General features: G+C 42.5%; 1 protein-coding gene across 4 annotated transcripts in view; it reads right to left on the reverse strand.

The window, feature by feature from the left end:
- SLIT2 (slit guidance ligand 2) overlaps positions 1-25,383 on the reverse strand; it is a 361,028-nt gene that overhangs the window by 90,561 nt on the left and 245,084 nt on the right. For 2 of the 4 annotated variants that reach the window (XM_059674503.1, XM_059674496.1), the window contains exons 13-21: positions 24,101-24,244; positions 23,825-23,988; positions 22,821-22,844; positions 19,025-19,175; positions 8,676-8,750; positions 6,946-7,089; positions 3,420-3,563; positions 1,635-1,801; positions 407-539 (exon numbers count right to left, since the gene is read on the reverse strand). In XM_059674503.1, the coding sequence (XP_059530486.1) occupies positions 407-539; positions 1,635-1,801; positions 3,420-3,563; positions 6,946-7,089; positions 8,676-8,750; positions 19,025-19,175; positions 22,821-22,844; positions 23,825-23,988; positions 24,101-24,244 (1,146 nt within the window). The remainder of the gene's footprint in view (positions 1-406; positions 540-1,634; positions 1,802-3,419; positions 3,564-6,945; positions 7,090-8,675; positions 8,751-19,024; positions 19,176-22,820; positions 22,845-23,824; positions 23,989-24,100; positions 24,245-25,383) is intronic. The other 2 variants (XM_059674520.1, XM_059674511.1) reach the window with 1 other exon arrangement.

A 25,383-nucleotide genomic window follows, 5' to 3' on the forward strand; every position in this document is an offset into this window, starting at 1 on the left:
TACCACCCTCTCTTGGAGCTCCACAGTGCACCTGGGCATAATAAAGGCACTGAGAAATCCTGCACCGAAAGAAGAGAAACACACACAACCGGCATTTCCCAAGGTCTCTGAACTACCTTTCGTATTATTTGTTTAAGTTTTTTTTTTTTATTATTGCTTTAAGTATTACAAAGAGTATTACATATGTCTCCTTTTTTTTTCCCCGCCCTTGACAATCCCCTGGCCTCCCCTACCCCCCAGTGTCTTATGTCCATTTATTTGTTTAAGATTTTATGTGATACTAATTAATGGCCCCTAGAATGTAATCTGCAAACAGGACTGTAAAAACTTCGGTGTGAAGCCCATTTCCCTTGGAGTATGACATATTAATTACTCAGAAAAGAAAGAAAGACAAGCTTTTACTTACAATTCAGTGACATCTCTTGGGATTCCTTTGGGCAAACCCTTCAAGCCTTTGTTACTACATCGAACCACTGTGTCCAAGCAGGTGCACTCCCCGGGACAGCGGGACAGTGGGGAACAGCTATTGTCATCATTTCCTAAATTGCCAAAAGACATACAGGAAAACCCAGATTTGCAGCTTTGAAGAGGTTAGAAATGATTTTATGGCTTTAAATTAACGTAACAAGCACCATCTCGAGCCATATGATCACTGATGTGGAGGGCAGTAAGGATTTACAGACACCATACATTTCATACAGCTCCGTTTCTAGACAGCTGAGGGCAGAATTCCAGAAAATAATGTCCAGTGGGTATCATCAATACAATGATAATAGTTACTGTCTTTGTGCAGTTATTTATATAAATTATACTTTTAATTAGAATCTATGTGTTAACTGAATTAAGGAGACAGACGTGAAGAGATATTAAAGGGACAGAATTATTTCAAATGTTTAGCAAAAATGGTGTGGGTCCCTCATTTTTAAAAATATATTTTTATTGATTTCTGAGCGGAAGGGAGAGGGAGGGAGAGAGAGATAGAAACATCAATGATGAGAGAGAATCATTGATCGGCTGCTTCCTGCACACCCCACACTGGGGATCCAGCAAACCTGGGCATGTGCCCTGACTGGGAATCAAACCCTGACCTCCTGGTTCATAGGTCGATGTTCAACCACTGAGCTATGCTGGCCAGGGAGGGTCCCTCATTTTAAAGTATGAACTCAAATCAGTTCTGCATTCACTGGCAATAATTACAGAACCCGTTTCGTGTACTGACAGGGTTACTCCAGTAAAATGCCATGATACATAGAGTGCATGAAAAAGTGAAAATTATTACTTTTGTTGGATTTACTAGCATTTTTATTTTAGAAGTCAATTGCTTTTCTCATTTGGAAATGATAGCTACTGGAAGAGATGCTTTGGGTAATAAAGAAATGTTAAAATGAAGCTGTAAAAACAGTACCAACGGCCAGTTGGAAATTGGAAAATCTACAGCCTTCAAAAGCACAAAGTAGATTTGGATAGGAAGGTGCCCTCTGAGAAAGGAAGTGTCCTCTGGCTAAAACATAACAAAGCAATGAAAAAGATGCGCCAGGACTATCTTTGGACGGATACGCTGGGCAGCTGCACCCTTAGCACCAGCACAGTCACCTGGACGCCTGGGGGCCACAGGCCAGGCGCGGCCTCCTTACCGTCATCGCAGGTGAAGTCTTGAATGGCCACGTCCTGGATGGGGATCTCTTTGAGGAAATAGGGTTTCTGACAGCGAGGGTTGCCCGTTACAATTCTTTTCTTCCGGAGCCATTCTCCCAACCAAGCCAGGTAGCAGTTACAGTTGAAAGGATTGGCCAAGAGGTTTCTAAGCGCCACATGCAAGCAATGCAGAGTTGAGTTCAGTCAGGGTTTCTTAAAAAAGAAACCTCATTTCTCAAAACCCTATTCTACCACTTCCCACAGGATTTCTGCTGAAATGGTTCCTTATGTTTCATAATCCCCCGCCCCAGCCCTCAATTCATATCCCATCACAATATATGGGATGCATTTTTTTTTTTTTGCTAAAATACGTATGTGTAAAATTTACAAAATAACAAGACTTTCATATGCGGAATTCTTTCAAATAATTTCATGCAAAAAATAAAGTGAAAGCAGCAATTTAGGGCTTATGCAGTGGATCCTGAGGGATAGCTCATTTAGAGATCATTTAAACTTGTCTGAGGTCTGAGCTGCTGTCAGACGCCCCTGCCCTGATAATGCAGCAACTTAATATAAAGATGAAGGCTGATTACATTATATTATTGAGTTTAACCTGACAACAGCTATTTCATTAATTTGTCATTTCAAGATTTCCATTTCTTATTTGCTCAAGAGAATAGGTTTCTCATCGAAGCTGACAGCTGAGTTGATTAAATGCCAGTTATAAAAATGAATTCACTTCTACAAATCTCCGCACTTTTGGCATCTCACCACTTCAGCACAAACCTATTGACGATCCCATTATTTATAAACATGCCATGTTTAATATGCACAAATTAGTCACCCCATGTAAAATGTCACACTTTATGTGGGAAGGGGATTAAGTACTTTCCTGATGGAGGGATGCTTTCCTCAAATTATTTCTTCAGCGACTTGAGCTATGTTGAACATACTCCCCCCCGCCCTTCTTTTTTCGTTCTTTCTAACTACCTTTAGAGTTAGACTAGTATGTCACCATTACAGGGGAATCTGATTTGAGTTGTAATACTTATATTTTCAAACACTGCTTCTTAGATACTGATATGTAATATGCCTGCAATGTATTGTTTGGAGGTGTGTGTGTGTGTGTGTGTGTGTGTGTGTGTATGTGTGTGTGTGTCTGTGTGTTTGATACTTTCTAAGTTCTGTGTCTAGATCTAACCTCCTAACCTACATAAAATATCCTTCTGGAAAGGCTCAACCTATTTCTTTAATATTTTCCTAATGTCACAGTTAACGCCCTCTAGTGAACAGCCCTTCTTGCTGGTCAGGTCACCTGGATTCAGCCCCTGTCACTGTGAATGGCACTTGAGCATCGGGTGGTAGAAATGACCCTATCAACTCTGTTTGGATGATACTTATACTGAAGAGATGCCCGTGCAGGAACACTCAGGGAAAGATAAAGCATTTCCTTTGCTTGCAGCACAGATAAGTTATAATAAAATTAAAATTCCAAAATGAAGCCACAGCACATTATTATAAAAAAAACTGATTGAACAATACTATGATCTTGGTTACATTTTCATATAAGATAGTAGGTAATCTGTTTAGAGAAAGTTAAAATAAGTTTAACATGAAGAAATTTGTCAAAAAAAACCCCACAAAACAAAACACCACCACCACTTAATCCTTGATCACAGTTTTATGAAATGCCTAACAGTGCATTAAAGTGCTATCAATGAAAGTAATAAATGTAACACAGAGGCCCAAGTAATACACAGATGAAGACTATTTTTCATACTCACAGAGTAGATAAGGAATGGAGCGTGTCAAAGGCCCCTGGTGCAATCGTAGTAATTTGATTATCATATAAGGAAAGCAGCCGCACAGAACTCAGCCCTATGAAGCTGTCATTCCCCACACAGCTGATGCGATTACTTCTCAACATCCTGAGGGGGGAAAAAGAGAACATTGTTATGAAGACAAAGCATCAGGCAACCACTTTTGCCCATTTGAGGACCAAGATAACCCCTCTGCAAATCTGTAGCGGTCAGGACTGTTTCCTGAATGTTCTCTAGTCATTAGGAAGCCCTGTGGCTATGTAGTGAGAGCCTTGTGCAAAAATAAAACAATGATTACACTCAGTTACAAAAAGCAAGGTGAGCCTAGGTGTGGATTTCCAACCCCACCTGATGAGGGGAGGATGCGTCCCTTGGATGTCATCACTTTGTTTGCCTGATTACATAACGTCCCAAGGCACCTGCAGCTCTGTAAGCCCGTAAGGCCCTGTGATCTGTGTATTCACTGCAGTACTGCATTGAAGGCTGAACAGAGAGGAGGCAGAACAGAATCAATAACCACAGCAGATGAAGGGCGAAGGGCATCTCAAGGACTTACAGGCCAAGTCAGTGTCAACATCATCAGAGGAGTCAAACTTGACTGAACGTCTACAGAGCCTGCACACATCATTTTAATTATGAAAACTGTTTCATTGTTTTAAGTCCAGAACTTAAAAGAAGCAATAAAGATCTCAGTTGTTCACAGTGAAGGTGAAATGGGTCTTCTCTTTAAACAATTCTGACCATTTTTTTTTCTTTTGCTTTTCTTTTCTTTTTTTTTTTTAGTTATTATCATTAATAGGATTAACACTGTATTCAAGTTTTGGCTCTGTTCTTGGTTTTTTTTTAAACTGATTATTTGTGGGGCTTAGAAAAATTGCAGAAGGTTTCTAAAATCCCCACATCAAAATGAGTCATTGCCATAAGTCTTACTCAGAAATGCTGAAAAGTTCATTTCTTTCCCATAATTTTTCTAATCGTGAGTTGATGACTCTGAAGATTGCAAGATGTAAAAAAAAGAGGCAGAACAAATGAACACCAGAGTGTTCCTTTAAAATCCTAGGATAAATAAGAAACACCCACTTCTGCATCCTGCCAACTCATGGGTAAGAAAAGAAGAAAGGACGAAGCCCTCATGAAGACATCATTTTATGCTATGGCACAAAGGCACAACAGAAAGTATTTCTATCAGCTCCACCCTTCACCGTGAAGAATAAAGAGCACTCGGTCTCACCCTTGTTGGAGTGAGGAACGCCTGGAAGGAGGTGAAGAAAGCTTAGCTTTCTGTCACTACAAAAATCCCTGCCACATTTCACCTGGGAGCGGGGATTCAAACCAAGACTCACTGAAATATGGACATGCACTGCTAAGAGATTTAGTAGTCCCAGAGGGTTAAGAACTCGGGGGACAGTGGGGTGTCTTGCGAAAATCTTTATAGCTCCAAGCTGAAAGTTACCACTGAGCGGAATATAAGGTCCAGATAAAGCTGCTTGAGGCCTTTGACTATCTGGAGCTTGGCTCTGAATGCTCCATTATGTTCGTTGTGATACAGTGGGATTAAGTAGTGAGCCAGTTGGATGTCTGGCTGAGGTGCCAAAACTTAAGAGGCACAAAAACAGGGCTAGGAACATAATGAAGGAGAAAGATGAATCCTGTGAATGAAACTAGTCAGAAGAAATGTTTTGATAGGGTCTTTGCTGTGGTGTTATGAATGGAGCTGTGTTCCTCTAAAATTCATATGTTGAAGCCCTTGTTGATACCCAATGTGACTGCATTGGAAAGAGGGCTTTTAGGGAGGTAAAGTTAAATGAGATCTTATGGGTGGGGCCTTAATAGGATAGGACTGGTGTCCTTGTAAGAGAAAGGGACACAGAGCTCTGTGCCCCCAGGCAGAAAGGAAAGGTCAATAAAAACACAGTGAAAAGATGGCAATCTAAAAGCCAACAAAAGAGCCCTCGCCAGGGACCAACCCTCACAGCACCTTGACCTTGGACTTCCAGAACTGTGAGAAAACAAATTCCTGTTGTTTAAGTCATCCGGTCTGGTTTGTCATGCAGGACGGCAGCCCAGGACAGACCAATACAGTTGGAGTTACAGTTCCTGTTCCTCCTACTGCCCGTTCAAGGAGAAGGTTCCCATGACAAAGAGTCCCTCAACTATTGTCTCCGAAGGAAGAATTCTGCTTGCTGCAGGATCTGGGTTTTGCTGCGTTACCTGAGACAGCCTAGGGGTGGGGTGCGGGGGCAGGAGTAGATGCAGCCACCCATGGTATAACTTTTCTGCCTTCTTCTACACACTCAGTATCTCTGTCCTAAAAGGCTGAAGGAATATTTGAATATTTGCATAACATCTTGAAGAGGCTCCAAGTTAACCACGAGAGGGGTCAGCAGGTGGCAGCTGGGTCCTGCTGGATGGTTAGGTTCCAGGCTGTGCCTCAAGGGGCACAATTCTACTTCCCTGGGCAGAGGCTATTGAGCAGGATTTGAAATTGGGATGCTGGTAACATCCCCACTGACTGGAGGAGAGCTCTCTGCTGTGATGAAGAGCAGGCCATAGACTTCCAGGCTCTCAGTGCCCTGGTTGTGGCTCTGAGGGCTGAGGGAGAGGAGAGGGTTTAGGGGAGACAGTGGAGCTGGGGCCCCTCTCCACTACCATTGCCTAGGGCTGCAGCTTGGTGACAAAGAGTTTCCTGCTGTCTTCAGAGTTTGCTTTGTGTCTCTCCCAATGTTCAGGCCACCACTTTTGCCAAACCTAATTACATACTTTGGAGATTATAAAAAGTACACAAGTGCTCTGTAGAAATCCAAGTAACTCTAGCGTTGTCCTTAGGAATCAATCCAAATCCATCCTCCTTGGCCAGCAACCTTTAGAAACATACAGAATTTCTTTTCCCCAAGCTCACAACCCCGGGGCAAGTGAGTCCTCGTAACGTAACCCTTGGCACATTTGCTTGGAAATTGGTAGTAAAAGTTCCAACACCAGTCAGTGTCTTTTGCACTAAGACCTTGCAGGGCAGCCAGAGGGGTTCCCCAGGGGAAATGATATTCTGCCAGGGGGCTGGAGCAGATGCTGAAGCCAGGGACCTGGGTCCAAGATAGAGTCTTAGAAGGAGGGATTTGAGGAAAAGGAAGAAGAACCATTGTTCTGAGGCTGATCAGAGGATTTAAGCTCCACAAGGAGTAGAGCAAAGACCTTCTTGTTGTGGAATCGCAGCCAGGAGAGACCCTTTTTCTCTTCTGCAGGCAACATGCTGAAGTCAGGGTATTAGAGGAACAGACAATCTGCATCCACAAACAACGTGTGTGTGTGTGTGTGTGTGTGTGTGAAAGAGAGAGAGAGAGAGAGAGAGAGAGAGAGAGAGAGAGAGAGAGAGAGAGAGAGAGCGCTATGGCTGGGGTGATGAGGAAGAATGGAATCTCCATCCCCTCCCAGGATTGTAATGACCATGAAGTACAATCCTGTAGAAGAATCACAACACGATGAGAATACTTACAATGTTTTGAGGCTTTCCAATCCCTTGAACATCTTATGCTGCACATTTTCCAAACGATTACTAGTGAGAAGTATTTCATTTACACCAGATGCTCCTTCGAAAGCTCCCTCTTCAATGTCTGTAATCTTATTGTTGCTAAAGTTTCTAAATAAAAAGTGTGGAAACACAGGTTTTACACAATCTCTTTCTCACAATGAGGGCACCGAGACATGTTTGATCATTTTCTCCTACTGAACAGTCTCCCACCATCTCCAATCTCTGCCCTGCCCAGGGCTCTGAAGGGACACGGCTTCGGGATTCCACCAAGCCAAAGCCATAACACTTCTGAGGGGTAATGTTCATGGTGAAAAATACCAGCCTGGTCATTGTCAACATGGTCTGAATGGGTCTCTAGGAGTATACAATTCTTGAGGTCAGGTATTGAGTTGAATAAACCTTTGTTTGCCACAAAACTTAATGAGGAACTTTTCAAAGAAATGCTCCTGATTAAGAAGTGTTCCTGAATTAATGACTAAAAGAAGGCAACTGAGTAAAAAGGAGGACGGGCTAAAATATACCAGCATTTACATAGCTTCAGAGATATATCCAAATATAAGTCTGTTCCCGGGAAATTTCTCATGTAAAAATGGGTCAAAACAACCAACTCCACTGTCAGAATTTTGTGTGATATGAAAGACTACCATGTTTGCCCGGAGGGCAAGAATGTCCAGTTGAGGCAACACCTTTCTATAAGTTCCCTCTTTCTCTTTCTCACTGCTCATTCCAAGACCAGGAATGTCCACAGAACGAGGGTGATTATTACGTATCATTTTATGCCTCTCAGAACATTGCCCATAGTAGCTTCTCAAAAAATATATATTGTATAGAAGGGAACCTTAGAGCTAAACAATAACAACAACAACAACAAAAAAGAGCAGTTCATGTCAGAGAAAAAGGAGGACAACTAAGCCAGTAGAAACTCTTTGGGAGACAGTATATAACCCGGGGGTCAAGCACACAAAAGTAGTTTTAGTCCTCTCTGCCTCTTATAGTCTATGTGACCGTGGGCCAGTTACATGTATAAGAGCACGGGTAGCATGGAAGAATGCTTCTTTCCCCTCTCATATGAGGAGGGTGCTCCATGGACTCTTGGCCTCTGCCCTGCGGCTCCCTCCCCTCATTCGCAGGGGGGTAGAGTACTGTTTTGAATGTTGCTGAAACTGCTGAGCTGAGAAAATTATGTTGAAATATGATTTGTAGATATGTAGTCACACAGATGAACTATCAAGCCAGTTTAGCAATTATTAATTTTGACTATCTCCTAATGAAAGTTTAATGAAGCAAAAAGTCAAATAGTTGACATGAAAGTGCTGAAAGAGAAATAACAGCACGGTTTGGGGAATAGCACAGGAAGTTACAACACATGACTGCTCCCCAGCCCCCACCATGTGCTTAGATGCTGGATTCCTGCTGCGGGCCCACAGCAGACCAGCTGTCTGAGCTACAGAAAGATGCCACTGCTCTGCTAGGGAAATGGAGTTGGCATCATTGGAATATACAGAAAAATGCCAATTACTCTGGTTCCTCTCAGAGATTACCCTCAATTCGTGCCACAGGTAGTCATAGGAACATTTCTCTGGATTTTTTATATTTTCCAATTTCCAAAGAAATTGAAATAAAACTGCCAAGGGGTCGGAAAAACACAACAAAACTCAACAGAAATTCACAAAGATGGCTAATGCACAGCTTACATTTTACGTAACTGAGGAAGTTTCTTGAAGATTCCTGTAGCTTCCAACACGGTGAATTCATTATTATTGAGACGCCTAGGGAAAGAGAAAGAGCAACGTTTCAACACCAAGGGTCAGGAAGGGATTGCGTTTTATTTCTCATACAGAGGGATACCATTATTAGATCACGACCCTGAAGCAAACTATAGGACACATATCACTGAAGACCTGTGGGAAATGCCCTCGCGCCCTCAATATCCATGGAGGATTGGTTCCAGGACTGCCACACATACCAAAATCCACGGGTACTCAAGTCCCTTACATAAAATGATGAGGTATTAGTACATAACTTATACACATCTTCCTGATTACATTAAATCATCTCTCCATTACCTATACCTTATACAATGTGAATGCTATGTAAATAGATGTCATGTTGTATTGTTTAGAGAATAATAACAAGGAAATATGCCTGTAGATGTTTCACCTTTGGAACAGGCCACCGCTGTAAGCCTAATTATGTTTGAGTAGGACATGTCAGCAGCAAAGCAACTTTAAAAAATAGTTTTGACCTAAGGTTGTTTAAATTTGCAGACGTAGAACCCAAGGCTATGCAAGGCCAACTGTACTGAATTTTTCCCCATTTCACTCAAATTTTAATGATCAAAATAAAATATATAAGAAGCACATAGCAGAGAAAGCCAATAATTGAAAATCAGATTAAACTCTCTTTATTTTTACTGTCCCCTCCCTGAAAGCATTTTAGGCCATTTTTTTTTCCTAATCACTTACTCCATAATTTTTATTTATTTAAAGGCTTTAGTGTTATATAATGTATATGCCATGAAGTTCACCCTTTTGAAGTATATAATTCAGTGGTGCTTAGTATATTCACAAAATTGTGACACCATTTTTTGCTACTTAATTCCAGAATATATTCATCACCCAAAAAAGAAGTCCCATACCCATTAGCAATCACTCTCAATTTGTTCCCATGCTACCTCACTTCTTGGCCACCACTAATTTACTTTCTGTTTCCATGGATTTTCCCATTCTGGTCATTCCATATAAATGGAATCATATTAAATATGGCCTTCTGTGTTTTTTTTTGTTTGTTTTTACTTTGAATAATGTTTAACAAGGTTCAAACTAGTCTTGCATTTATCAATACTTCATTCCTTTTTGTGGCCAAATACTCCTCCATTGTATGGACATACCACATTGTTTATTCATTTATCAGTGGAAGAAGATTTGGTCTGCTTCCACTTTTAGGTTATTATAAATAGTGCTGCTCTGAACATCAGTGCACAAGTTTTTCCGTGGACATATATTTTCAGTCCTTACATCTGTGTGAAATTGCTGGGTCACATGGGAAGTGGAGGTCTAACTGAGAAATAGCCAAACTTTTTTCCCAAAGGGCCTGCATTATTTTACAGTCCCAGCAGCAATGTATGAGGGGTCCTATTTCTCTCACTTATGATTGTTATTTTTGTGTGTTTGCTTTAATGGCCATTCTAGTGGGTGGGAAGTGTTACCGCTTTGTGGTTTTGATTTGTATTTCCCTAATGCCTACTGATACTGAGCATTTTTTCATGTGCTTATTGGCCATTTGTATATCTTCTTTGGATAAATGTCCATACAAGTAATTGCCTACTTTTCAATTGGATAATGTACATTTTTATTTCTTAATTTTATGGTTAAGTTGTAAGAATTCCTTATTCATTCTGGATAGGAGTCTTTTATCATAATATATACGGTTTGCAAATATTTTCTTCCAGGTGCTAATTTTTAAAGGTATAATTTTTTAAAAAATTCTTAATTTCTTAAGACACACACGGCCCTGCTTCTAATACAATTCTTGATTGACAAGTAAGCCTCCTTAACGCATTCTCCTGCTGGAAGATGAGATTTGGATTTACTGTTTGTAGTATTATAGGCAATAAGCATAGCTCCCAATACGACTGTAAAAATAGAGTTCAGGGCTTTGGCTGCATGCTCTCCATGCCTTTCTAGAAGTCCTGGAGCTCTGGAATAGCTTAATGAACTAACAGGAATAAAAAAGCACCACTATCATCACAGGGAGCTAGTTTCTGTCATCTCTCTGAAAGCGTTACATTATTTTTAATTATTCCAATTGTTCAAAATTCATTAAGTAACAGGCACGAGTTTAGACACAGTGGGAGATCAACTATAAAACACAGTCCCTGCCATCGAGGGGCCGTAATCTCATTGAAGACAAAAGGATTATGCATGCACAGAAAGATAAGCAACTATGCAAAGTGGATAATGACAGATACCAGATGGTGCTACATATAAACATGGCTACGATGTTAAGAAAATGATGAGATTTCACCAGGCTTTTCTTGGATTTTTTAGAACACTAACATTAAACGTCTCACTTAGAAAAGTCAGTAAAGGCAAAATGTCCACGGCATAGTACCTATAAATGATTCAAGGAACATATTTTAGCAGCAAGCATGTGCCAGGCCCTTTGTTAGGGTGATAAATATAAATCTGATCACACTTTGTCTTTTCAGCTTTTCCTGCTATGCTACCCTTTGTGTTTTAATACCTGATAATCACCAAGTTCTTCCAGCCATGAGTCAGTGAGATAATAAAACAGATAAAAAAGACTATCTTTTTCAATTCATAATGAACAGTCAAAATGGTGATTCTCAAACTACTTTATATGGTTGCTGTAAAGACTAAATATGCAAAACATCTATGCATTGTATAGAAATGGGTTTGGGCATAAATAATGCCTAAGAATTAAATATCAAGTGAATGCTATTATAAGTAGTATTACTAGGTACTAGCTGGATTTTTGAGAGATAAATTAATTTCTGTAATTGTATCTTGGGCCAGAAAGAAGAAGTAAGATAGCCTCTAAAATATTCTTGGCCCTGGCTGGGTGGCTCAGTTAGTCGGAGCATCATCCCATACACCAAAAGGTCGTGGGTTAGATTCCCAGGCAGGGCTCATATAGGAGGCAACTGATGGATGTTTCTCTCACACACCAATATTTCTCTCCTTCTCTTTCTCACTTAATCTCTCTCTAAAATCAATAAACATCCTCATATGAGGATTTATATAATATATATGGATATATTATATGCACACACACACACACATATATATATATATATATATATACACATACATGAATACTCTTGTACATAGAAGAGTTATGCAAATGTGTATTAACAAAGATCAATGTAATTATTGAGAATAAAAGGGCATGACAAAAATCCTAATATTTTGATGCTTTTGTTTCCTCCATCCCAAACTAGATTCTGTAGGAAGAGGGACTTACAGTTCTGCAGTGTACTGGAGAATGAGTACTGGGGAATGTGTACTGGGGGACGTGTACTGGGTATGTGTACTGGGGATGTGAACTGGGGAATGTGTACTGGGGGATGTGTACTGGGGATGTGTACTGGGGGATGTGTACTGGGGAATGTGTACTGGGGAATGTGTACTGGGGGATGTGTACTGGGTATGTGTACTGGGGGATGTGTACTGGGGGATGTGTACTGGGGAATGTGTACTGGGGAATGTGTACTGGAGAATGAGTACTAGGGGATGTGTACTGGAGAATGTGTACTGGAGAATGAGTACTGGGGAATGTGTACTGGAGAATGAGTACTAGGGGATGTGTACTGGAGAATGTGTACTGGAGAATGAGTACTGGGGAATGTGTACTGGGGAATGTGAACTGGGGGATGTGTACTGGGGAATGTGTACTGAGGGATGTGTACTGGGAATGTGTACTGGGAATGTGTACTGGGGAATGTGAACTGGGGGATATGTACTGGGGGATGTGTACTGGGTGATGTGTACTGGTGAATGTGTACTGGGGAATGTGTACTGGGGATATGTACAGGGGGATGTGTACTGGGGAATGTGTACTGGGGGATGTGTACTGGGGAATGTGTACTGGGGATGTGTACTGGGGAATGTGTACTGGGGATGTGTACTGGGGAATGTGTACTGGGGATGTGTACTGGGGAATGTGTACTGGGGGATGTGTACTGGGTATGTGTACTGGGGGATGTGTACTGGGGGATGTGTACTGGGGAATGTGTACTGGGGAATGTGTACTGGAGAATGAGTACTAGGGGATGTGTACTGGAGAATGTGTACTGGAGAATGAGTACTGGGGAATGTGTACTGGAGAATGAGTACTAGGGGATGTGTACTGGAGAATGTGTACTGGAGAATGAGTACTGGGGAATGTGTACTGGGGAATGTGTACTGGGGAATGTGTACTGGGGAATGTGTACTGAGGGATGTGTACTGGGAATGTGTACTGGGGAATGTGAACTGGGGGATATGTACTGGGGGATGTGTACTGGGTGATGTGTACTGGTGAATGTGTACTGGGGAATGTGTACTGGGGATATGTACAGGGGGATGTGTACTGGGGAATGTGTACTGGGGGATGTGTACTGGGGAATGTGTACTGGGGATGTGTACTGGGGAATGTGTACTGGGGATGTGTACTGGGGAATGTGTACTGGGGATGTGTACTGGGGAATGTGTACTGGGGGATGTGTACTGGGGAATGTGTACTGGGGGATGTGTACTGGGTATGTGTACTGGGGGATGTGTACTGGGGGATGTGTACTGGAGAATGAGTACTAGGGGATGTGTACTGGAGAATGTGTACTGGAGAATGAGTACTGGGGAATGTGTACTGGAGAATGAGTACTAGGGGATGTGTACTGGAGAATGTGTACTGGAGAATGAGTACTGGGGAATGTGTACTGGAGAATGAGTACTAGGGGATGTGTACTGGAGAATGTGTACTGGAGAATGTGTACTGGGGAATGTGTACTGGGGAATGTGTACTGGGGGATGTGTACTGGGGAATGTGTACTGGGGAATGTGTACTGAGGGATGTGTACTGGGAATGTGTACTGGGAATGTGTACTGGGGAATGTGTACTGGGGAATGTGTACTGAGGGATGTGTACTGGGGAATGTGTACTGGGAATGTGTACTGGGAATGTGTACTGGGGAATGTGTACTGGGGAATGTGTACTGAGGGATGTGTACTGGGGGATGTGTACTGGGAATGTGTACTGGGGAATGTGTACTGGGGGATGTGTACTGGGGGATGTGTACTGGGGAATGTGTACTGAGGGATGTGTACTGGGGAATGTATACTGGGGAATGTGTACTGGGAATGTGTACTGGGGAATGTGAACTGGGGGATGTGTACTGGGGAATGTGTACTGGGGGATGTGTACTGGGGGATGTGTACTGGGTAATGTGTACTGAGGGATGTGTACTGGGGAATGTGAACTGGGGGATGTGTACTGGGGAATGTGAACTGGGGGATGTGTACTGGGGAATGTGAACTGGGGGATGTGTACTGGGGAATGTGAACTGGGGGATGTGTACTGGGGAATGTGAACTGGGGGATGTGTACTGGGGAATGTGTACTGGGGGATGTGTACTGGGGAATGTGTACTGGGGATGTGTACTGGGGAATGTGTACTGGGGAATGTGTACTGGGGAATGTGTACTGGGAATGTGTACTGGGGAATGTGTACTGGGGATATGTACTGGGGGATGTGTACTGGGGAATGTGTACTGGGGGATGTGTACTGGGGAATGTGTACTGGGGATGTGTACTGGGGAATGTGTACTGGGGATGTGTACTGGGGAATGTGAACTGGGGGATGTGTACTGGGGAATGTGTACTGGGGATGTGTACTGGGGAATGTGTACTGGGGAATGTGTACTGGGGAATGTGTACTGGGAATGTGTACTGGGGATATGTACTGGGGGATGTGTACTGGGGAATGTGTACTGGGATAGTGTACTGGGGATGTTTACTGGGAATGTGTACTGGGGATATGTACTGGGGGATGTGTACTGGGGGATGTGTACTGGGGAATGTGTACTGGGGGATGTGTACTGGGGATGTGTACTGGGGAATATGTACTGGGGATATGTACTGGGGAATGTGTACTGGGGATATGTACTGGGGAATGTGTACTGGGAATGTGTACTGGGGAATGTGAACTGGGGGATATGTACTGGGGGATGTGTACTGGGTGATGTGTACTGGTGAATGTGTACTGGGGAATGTGTACTGGGGATATGTACTGGGGGATGTGTACTGGGGAATGTGTACTGGGGGATGTGTACTGGGGAATGTGTACTGGGGATGTGTACTGGGGAATGTGTACTGGGGATGTGTACTGGGGAATGTGAACTGGGGGATGTGTACTGGGGAATGTGTACTGAGGGATGTGTACTGAGGGATGTGTACTGGGGATATGTACTGGGGGATGTGTACTGGGGAATGTGTACTGGGGGATGTGTACTGGGGAATGTGTACTGGGGATATGTACTGGGGAATGTGTACTGGGGATGTGTACTGGGGAATGTGAACTGGGGGATGTGTACTGGGGAATGTGTACTGAGGGATGTGTACTGGGAATGTGTACTGGAGGATGTGTACTGGGGGATGTGTACTGGGGAATGTGTACTGGGGATGTGTACTGGGGAATGTGTACTGGGGATGTGTACTGGGGAATGTGTACTGGGGATGTGTACTGGGGAATGTGTACTGGGGATGTGTACTGGGGAATGTGTACTGGGGGATGTGTACTGGGTATGTGTACTGGGGGATGTGTACTGGAGAATGAGTACTGGGGAATGTGTACTGGGGAATGTGTACTGGAGAATGAGTACTAGGGGATGTGTACTGGAGAATGTGTACTGGAGAATGAGTACTGGGGAATGTGTACTGGAGAATGAGTACTAGGGGATGTGTACTGGAGAATGTGTACTGGAGAATGAGTACTGGGGAATGTGTACTGGGGAATGTGTACTGGGGAATGTGTACTGGGGAATGTGTACTGAGGGATGTGTACTGGGAATGTGTACTGGGGGATGTGTACTGGGGGATGTGTACTGGGGAATGTGTACTGGGGAATGTGTACTGGAGAATGAGTACTAGGGGATGTGTACTGGAGAATGTGTACTGGAGAATGAGTACTGGGGAATGTGTACTGGAGAATGAGTACTAGGGGATGTGTACTGGAGAATGTGTACTGGAGAATGAGTACTGGGGAATGTGTACTGGGGAATGTGTACTGGGGAATGTGTACTGGGGAATGTGTACTGAGGGATGTGTACTGGGAATGTGTACTGGGGAATGTGAACTGGGGGATATGTACTGGGGGATGTGTACTGGGTGATGTTTACTGGTGAATGTGTACTGGGGAATGTGTACTGGGGATATGTACAGGGGGATGTGTACTGGGGAATGTGTACTGGGGGATGTGTACTGGGGAATGTGTACTGGGGATGTGTACTGGGGAATGTGTACTGGGGGATGTGTACTGGGTATGTGTACTGGGGGATGTGTACTGGGGGATGTGTACTGGGGAATGTGTACTGGGGAATGTGTACTGGAGAATGAGTACTAGGGGATGTGTACTGGAGAATGTGTACTGGAGAATGAGTACTGGGGAATGTGTACTGGAGAATGAGTACTAGGGGATGTGTACTGGAGAATGTGTACTGGAGAATGTGTACTGGGGAATGTGTACTGGGGAATGTGTACTGGGGGATGTGTACTGGGGAATGTGTACTGGGGAATGTGTACTGAGGGATGTGTACTGGGAATGTGTACTGGGAATGTGTACTGGGGAATGTGTACTGGGGAATGTGTACTGAGGGATGTGTACTGGGGAATGTGTACTGGGAATGTGTACTGGGAATGTGTACTGGGGAATGTGTACTGGGGAATGTGTACTGAGGGATGTGTACTGGGGGATGTGTACTGGGAATGTGTACTGGGGAATGTGTACTGGGGGATGTGTACTGGGGGATGTGTACTGGGGAATGTGTACTGAGGGATGTGTACTGGGGAATGTATACTGGGGAATGTGTACTGGGAATGTGTACTGGGGAATGTGAACTGGGGGATGTGTACTGGGGAATGTGTACTGGGGGATGTGTACTGGGGGATGTGTACTGGGTAATGTGTACTGAGGGATGTGTACTGGGGAATGTGAACTGGGGGATGTGTACTGGGGAATGTGAACTGGGGGATGTGTACTGGGGAATGTGAACTGGGGGATGTGTACTGGGGAATGTGAACTGGGGGATGTGTACTGGGGAATGTGAACTGGGGGATGTGTACTGGGGAATGTGTACTGGGGGATGTGTACTGGGGAATGTGTACTGGGGATGTGTACTGGGGAATGTGTACTGGGGAATGTGTACTGGGGAATGTGTACTGGGAATGTGTACTGGGGAATGTGTACTGGGGATATGTACTGGGGGATGTGTACTGGGGAATGTGTACTGGGGGATGTGTACTGGGGAATGTGTACTGGGGATGTGTACTGGGGAATGTGTACTGGGGATGTGTACTGGGGAATGTGAACTGGGGGATGTGTACTGGGGAATGTGTACTGGGGATGTGTACTGGGGAATGTGTACTGGGGAATGTGTACTGGGGAATGTGTACTGGGAATGTGTACTGGGGATATGTACTGGGGGATGTGTACTGGGGAATGTGTACTGGGATAGTGTACTGGGGATGTTTACTGGGAATGTGTACTGGGGATATGTACTGGGGGATGTGTACTGGGGGATGTGTACTGGGGAATGTGTACTGGGGGATGTGTACTGGGGATGTGTACTGGGGAATATGTACTGGGGATATGTACTGGGGAATGTGTACTGGGGATATGTACTGGGGAATGTGTACTGGGAATGTGTACTGGGGAATGTGAACTGGGGGATATGTACTGGGGGATGTGTACTGGGTGATGTGTACTGGTGAATGTGTACTGGGGAATGTGTACTGGGGATATGTACTGGGGGATGTGTACTGGGGAATGTGTACTGGGGGATGTGTACTGGGGAATGTGTACTGGGGATGTGTACTGGGGAATGTGTACTGGGGATGTGTACTGGGGAATGTGAACTGGGGGATGTGTACTGGGGAATGTGTACTGAGGGATGTGTACTGGGAATGTGTACTGGGGATATGTACTGGGGGATGTGTACTGGGGAATGTGTACTGGGGGATGTGTACTGGGGAATGTGTACTGGGGATATGTACTGGGGAATGTGTACTGGGGATGTGTACTGGGGAATGTGAACTGGGGGATGTGTACTGGGGAATGTGTACTGAGGGATGTGTACTGGGAATGTGTACTGGGGGATGTGTACTGGGGGATGTGTACTGGGGAATGTGTACTGGGGATATGTACTGGGGGATGTGTACTGGGGATGTGTACTGGGGAATGTGAACTGGGGGATGTGTACTGAGGGATGTGTACTGGGAATGTGTACTGGGGATATGTACTGGGGAATGTGTACTGGGGGATGTGTACTGGGGGATATGTACTGGGGAATGTGTACTGGGGAATGTGAACTGGGGGATGTGTACTGGGGAATGTGTACTGAGGGATGTGTACTGGGAATGTGTACTGGGGATATGTACTGGGGGATGTGTACTGGGGAATGTGTACTGGGGGATGTGTACTGGGGAATGTGTACTGGGGATATGTACTGGGGAATGTGTACTGGGGATGTGTACTGGGGAATGTGAACTGGGGGATGTGTACTGGGGAATGTGTACTGAGGGATGTGTACTGGGAATGTGTACTGGGGGATGTGTACTGGGGAATGTGTACTGGGGATATGTACTGGGGGATGTGTACTGGGGAATGTGTACTGGGGGATGTGTACTGGGGAATGTGTACTGGGGATATGTACTGGGGGATGTGTACTGGGGATGTGTACTGGGGAATGTGAACTGGGGGATGTGTACTGGGGAATGTGTACTGAGGGATGTGTACTGGGAATGTGTACTGGGGATATGTACTGGGGAATGTGTACTGGGGGATGTGTACTGGGGGATGTGTACTGGGGAATGTGTACTGGGGGATGTGTACTGGGGAATGTGTACTGGGGATGTGTACTGGGAATGTGTACTGGGGATATGTACTGGGGGATGTGTACTGGGGAATGTGTACTGGGATAGTGTACTGGGGATGTTTACTGGGAATGTGTACTGGGGATATGTACTGGGGGATGTGTACTGGGGGATGTGTACTGGGGAATGTGTACTGGGGATATGTACTGGGGAATGTGTACTGGGAATGTGTACTGGGGAATGTGAACTGGGGGATATGTACTGGGGGATGTGTACTGGGTGATGTGTACTGGTGAATGTGTACTGGGGAATATGTACTGGGGATGTGTACTGGGGAATGTGAACTGGGGGATGTGTGTTAGGGAATGTGTACTGGGGAATGTGTACTGGGGAATGTATACTGGGGATGTGTACTGGGGAATATGGTCCGGGATTCTGGGGGGAGAGTGACTTACAGTTCTGCAGTGTACTGGGGAACGTGGTCTGGGATTTTGGCGAGCTTTTGATTGGAGCAATCGACTGTGGTCCCTTCGCAGCGGCACTTTTCAGGGCAAGCCAAGTCTGCAAAGCAGTCCCCACTTAATTTTGATCGATAATCTTCTGTACCTATTGAGGAGTCAAGCCAAGAAAAATAAAATAAAAGAGATACTGAGTCTAAAGGTCAGAATGCTTGTTAATTTGTAGGAGGAAAAAAGGAAGATAACTATAGATTATGCAGCAGGGAGACAACTTGGGGGAATTTGGTCAATGGATGTCAGGAGAGGGTTAAAACAAGGGCTTGGAATTTGCTGGAAAAAAGAGTAACTAGATTCACAGGACAGGAAAACATTAATAGAGATGAGCTTTTCACAGCGGTACTGTCTGCTGATCCGGTTCTGAGCCATTCTAGCCTATATGACAGCTAAGCACACAATGGCTATTTCGTTGTTAAACAGATTTTTTTTTTTTTCTCAGCGTCAAGAATTTAAACGGTATCCAGTCATCCACATCTCCCTATATATCATTTTAAAATTAGGGCTTTCCAGGCAAATAGATGTACTCAGGTTTTTAATTTTTCTATGGTCTTTGATTATTCTCTCCCTCTCACTTACTCTTCAGAAATGCCTCCAAGGCCCTCATTTTTTTTTTTTTTGCATTTTGATTGTATCAAGAGAGACCAGTCAGTCCTGAATTAAGCCTCAGCAGCTCGCCATGCTGTAGAAAGCTGCGTGACGTTCCATGGTGCTTGACGGAACCATGTTTTCCTCAGACCTGGCAAGCACATGGTTAGATCAAGCACAACAGAAAATCTCGCTACATCATCACTACACCATCCACTAGGCCAGGGGTAAGACGGAGAGGAAAGGTGAAGGGAAGCAGGAGAGAAGCTACAGACGTTCTGGAGATGCTGTACTGTGTACGTGACATGCATTCGTCCCACAGAAGGCCTATGACCGCAGTGAGAGCCTTACTACCGAGGGTTCCTGGAAACACAAAGGGGCTACACGGAAGGGTCCCTCCCCCGTCCCTCAGAGCTGCGGAATGGAAACAACCGCTTCGGGATCAACATCCAGGAAGAAGTTGGAGGTGAGCTACAGGGACAACAGAGAAGCTCAAAAGATCTGTGGTTTCTTCTTGGGGGAAAAAAATGGGCACAAAGGACTGAGACTAGAAGGTACGTCAGGATTGAAAAGGGAGGACAGTATGTTTCAGATCAGGCACTTTTACTTACAGCCCAAATGGTGAACTCCTGCAAAATTAAAAATCACCAAGAAGGAAAGAAAGACAGTAATCCCCGTTAAGATTAATAGGCATATATATATATACAACTAACTAAGGTCTCTTTCTTCTTTTCTTACTGTGGCAATGATCGGGGAATGGCACGTGCTTTGTAAACTTTCCTAATAATTTTTTGAAGCAAAGGGGTCTTGCAGGAAAAGCAATGGCATCCAAGATGCATACAAATTAAGCCCTTGTCAATTCCTTGAAAAGATGAATTCTCTGCAAGATAGATTTTCTTTTGAGTTATCACGGTAATATCTAGAATGCCAGACAGAACAGTGGTAGGCAAGTAAACATGTGAAATTAAGTGAGAAACGAATAATGGAGAGCTGCAAGGACTATCATGAGCACGTTTGCATTAATCCTTAGGTTGTGGCTAACATGCTTTAGAATGACCTTTCCAATTTATAAATAATGTCATTCAGTTAAAAGGAAATCAGGTAAATGTTTTCAAAGCTGAATATAATAGTTTCATTACATTTGGAAATTAATGCCATGACATTTATTGAAAATCTGTTGTACCAAGGATTGAAGCTTTTGTTTTAAAATTAAAATCAGAAAACACTGGGAACAAAGTCTAAATAAAGGTACAATAGGTATCTTACATTAAAAATAATCCACCTTCAATACAATGACAGTGATTCTTATTTCATGGCTCAAATTTTAATTTAAAGCTGGGAAAAAGTATTCTTCTGAGTCCTGAATTCTATAATTATTATTTTAAATAATGTAAATTAAATGATCAGATAGTGACAATTAAGCTGTGATATCTGATAGAGAAGGTATTTTCCAAAACCTATTTTGACTGCTGTCAATAAAGGGCCAAAACATATCAGAATTTACTGAAACAACCTGATTTGTTCTTTATTTGCTGAACTGAAATATTTCTAAATTCTTAATGAATTATATTTAAAATAACCCTCGCTGGTTTGGTTCAGTGGATAGAGTGTTGGCCTGCAGACTGAAGGGTCCCAGGTTTGATTCTGGTCAAGGGCATATGCCTGGGTTAAAATAATATATTATGTAATAAAATAAATATTTCAAATATATTTAGTGTAATAGTAAGTAATGAAGTATATTAAATATAATAGATTAAATAATTTGGCAACAGTGATATTAACCACTAAAATTTGGGGATTTAAATAATACAAATGTTTTATCCCAGAGGTGTTCTAGTGTTTAGAATATAACTTTTTTGGGGGTAAGTAATAGCTTTCAGATAACTTTCTTCTTAAAAATTAGGTAAAAATAATGAATTTTAAAGATTGCCAGTGAAAGCCAATCAACCGCTGTTCAACATGTTACTTTTTATTCAGCCAATGTAATATATAAAATATTATTTGATCATTCAAGCTCAAAATAAGTAATAAAAGAAAATCTGTTAAATGCATAACATTATTCAAATAATAATTCAATAATGGCAAGCAATACCTATTTCCTTAAAAGAGAGACCAAACCCAGAATTCTTTAAAAAAATAGATATGGTTTTTCACACTAACACTACAGAATATATTTTTATTTATAGATGTTAAAATACATTATAGTCTAGAATATACCCAGGAGATGGTGAATGTGGCCAATCACTACTTAACATATATTTTTTAAATATAGGCATTTAAAAAAAACAAACACAAGTCAAGAGGCATTTTACACAATTGGCAGGCAAGGAAAAAATAAGAACGTATTTCAAAGAGCTAGTTCTAGAATCCTCAGCCTTGATCCTGTTAGGATTGTAGTGGTAAAACATTTCAATTACTTTCCTAAGCACATTTCATCATTCATTCATCAGCCTAAATTATTCAAGGCACTCAGTGCCCATGAACTTTCATGCTGTCAGGATGCACGTCAATGTTGCTTTTGTGGAGTTAAACTGTGACCCCAGGTGTGCATGGATGTGAAGTCACAGAGCAAGTGCAAGTGCATTTCCATCAGCAGGAAGCTGCTGTTTTTGCATAAAAAGTGAAGCAACAGCAAGCCAAGTCAAGCAAAAAGTCACAGTTTTCTAGTATGAGAACTATAAAAAAGTAAATCCCGTGACTGAAAACCACCATTCTGTGTGCTGGTAGCTGATTTCATGTGGAACTAGCTCTTTGACAACAGGGAGTCGCTGTCTTTAAAACCAGCTCAACAAGCTACATTTTAAAAACAGGTTGAAAGATCAGATATACAACGTAAGGAGAGAAAATGGTTTAAGTAGAAGGCCATAGGTTCAAACATTTTAGCTACTGTGAGAAATTTTAGGTAATGTGCCAAAGTGAGAGAGAGGGAGAAACAAGGTGGGTGCTTAATAATATCTATATTTAACATCAGACGCTGCATGCAAAGGTCAGGTGTTCGGGGAACGGCTAGAAGTGATCTATGCAGAGTACATCTATCTACACAGCACCCACTGTACTTTCAAAAGCATGCATATCAAAGTTTTAGAAGCTATATTTTTTTAAGGTGAGGAAAGGGTGTCTGTAGTTAGTCCTACTACCGAGCAAAACCTACCTGGAATGAAATACTGCTCTTTAGCTAAATAAAAAAAGAGACAAAAAATAGAAGACGTACCTGAATGTCAGCAAGCAGAGATATGAGTTATATTAGATTAAGAATGGACTAAAGTTGCTACAGGTCATTAAGTGAACATGTACATCTTCAGCAGGGGCTGAAGTATAATAATGTACAGTGAGTAGTAAACACATCCAGAACCTCGGGCAACAACCAGCTTTGTCTGGACATTAGCTTTTTAGTATGAATTAACTTGCCGGATGTGAACCATGCCTGGAGTGGTAGGGTAGCATACTACTCAAAACATACAGAATATATTTTATCATAAGAAAATAGAACAGATTAGACCAAAGCAAATACTAAGTTTCAATGCAGTAAGCTTTCTGTTTAATAGTAATACAATGCATCTAGAGTTAGCTTTCTATCAATAAATGTAATATTCCTAACATGTTAACAGGTGGCCTTTTGGGGAAAAAAAATGTATCCTTACAGTCCTATTCAAAATAAGAGAATGCAAAATGAGAAGCCAGTATCCAGTAAGGGATCAGGAGATTTCCCCCTACTTCTGAGCCTGAGCAAATCATGTGACGAAGTCTCAGTTCATTTCCTGAAGCAATGAAAACATGATTAATTACCTGGGGTTCCTCGAGGAGAATACTACAACAAACATGAGACTTAACAGGCTTCAAAGGCACTGAGAGTTAACTAAGAGGCCCCTGTTCAGTTCGGACCCTGGGAATACAGTATGAAGTAGCCATGCATCTTTTTTTCTTGGCCAGCAGCCTGTTTCTTCTGCTTCATCTACTGTTAAAAAAATGGTACACCTAGGAGGGATATCTGAATTGTGTTTACGGTTCTCTTTATTTTTTTCTATATGTATAAAAGACAAAGACATATGATTCTATAAGATTTGGTAATTCAGCCAAAGGCCAACTGTCTCTAGCTGTCCTGTAACCACTGTAGTTGGTGACACAGGGGGAATGCCACATGTGGTCAGAAATTACCTGAACAACGGAATTTCTTGCTTTTGATCTGTCCAATTCTTTTGTTTGCCAGACGCCGGGGGCTGGTGCAGCGGGCACCACTGGTCTCGATTGGGTTGGTGTGGAGATAATCCGCGAGCCACTTGAGATGGCAGTCACAAATAAAGGGGTTTTGGGCCAAATGCCTTTCGGAAACACACACAGAACACTTTTATGCACGACGTGCAAGGAGCTCAACTCCCCAGTTTTGAGTGAAAACAACAGTCATCAAATATGATCCGAACAGCATGTACATACATGGTCTGAATGGCCCGGAGAGGCGAGAAGGTCCCCTTGGCGATGGTCTGGAGCTTGTTGTCATACAAGGAGAGAAGGTTCAGGTTGTGCAGGTCCTGGAAAGCATCTACCCGCAGGCAGTTTATCTTGTTGGCGTTCAATAATCTGTTTGATCAAATAGTCGTAGGGTTAAAGGGTAGCACCTCCTGGACTTACCTTCAAGTTTCCGTCCTTGAGAAAAAAACCAATGAGAAATACATTTCTCTTCATCTCAACATGGACATTTAAACTGTAATAATTTAGGCACCACAGGTTGAAGATTTGGAGTTGTTTCAGATAAAGCAAGGCTCACACAGTTGAAAGAAAGCCCAAATCTAGTGGTACCTATACATTTATTCAATAAAAAGTGATTACATGTATTCTCTAGATGTAGAGCTTTGCAGTAGATGAAGGTGGGTGAGACCCAACCTCTGCGGTCAAGGACACCATAAAGAAAAAAATAAAAGCCATAAAACACTAGTCCATTCAGCTGCTCTATGAAAAAAATAATATTCCAAATTAAATTATTTTTTGATATTGACTTTTCTATTATAATTTTTTTCAATTACTATTTACATTTAATATCATTTTATATCAGTTTGAGGTGTACAGCATAATGGTTAGACAATCATATACTTTATAAAATGTTCCCCCTATTTCTAGTATTTTACCTAGCACCATACATAATTATTACAATAATATTGACTGTATTTCCTATGCTGTGCTTTACATCCCCATGACTATTTTATAACTACCAATCTGTACTTCTCAATCCTTCACTTTTTTCACCCAGCCCCCAAACCCCCTCCACTTTGTCAACCATCACTCTGTTTCCTGCATCTATGAGCCTGTTTCTGTTTTGTTTGTTTATATTGATCTTTAGATTCCACATATAAGTAAAATCATACATTTGAAAACTGTAAAGTAGACTGGCTATGAACTAGTTGAGAGAAGTAATTACATCACACTCATCTTTGCATCCACAGCAGCTGGGCCGATCTTAATAACAGCATATTTTTTCTAATTTCCTTTTCATATAAGCATTAATTAAAATACCTGGGGTCAAGTCTTAGTGTTATATATGTGTACAGTAAATGGTTTTTTTGAGGCAAAAGAGACCTAGCTGTTGTCTAAGCAGAGCGGTCTTTAAAGATATAACCCAGGGATTGACAGAGAAATCTCTTACTAAAGATTAGTTTGAGTGCACTGCTGTGTTCTGGCCTCCTGCACACCGTCCTTGTGCTGGGGGGTGTTATTCCAGCTTG

The sequence above is a fragment of the Myotis daubentonii genome, chromosome 1 (genome assembly GCF_963259705.1).
Source record: "Myotis daubentonii chromosome 1, mMyoDau2.1, whole genome shotgun sequence".
NCBI classification, from domain to species: domain Eukaryota; kingdom Metazoa; phylum Chordata; class Mammalia; order Chiroptera; family Vespertilionidae; genus Myotis; species Myotis daubentonii.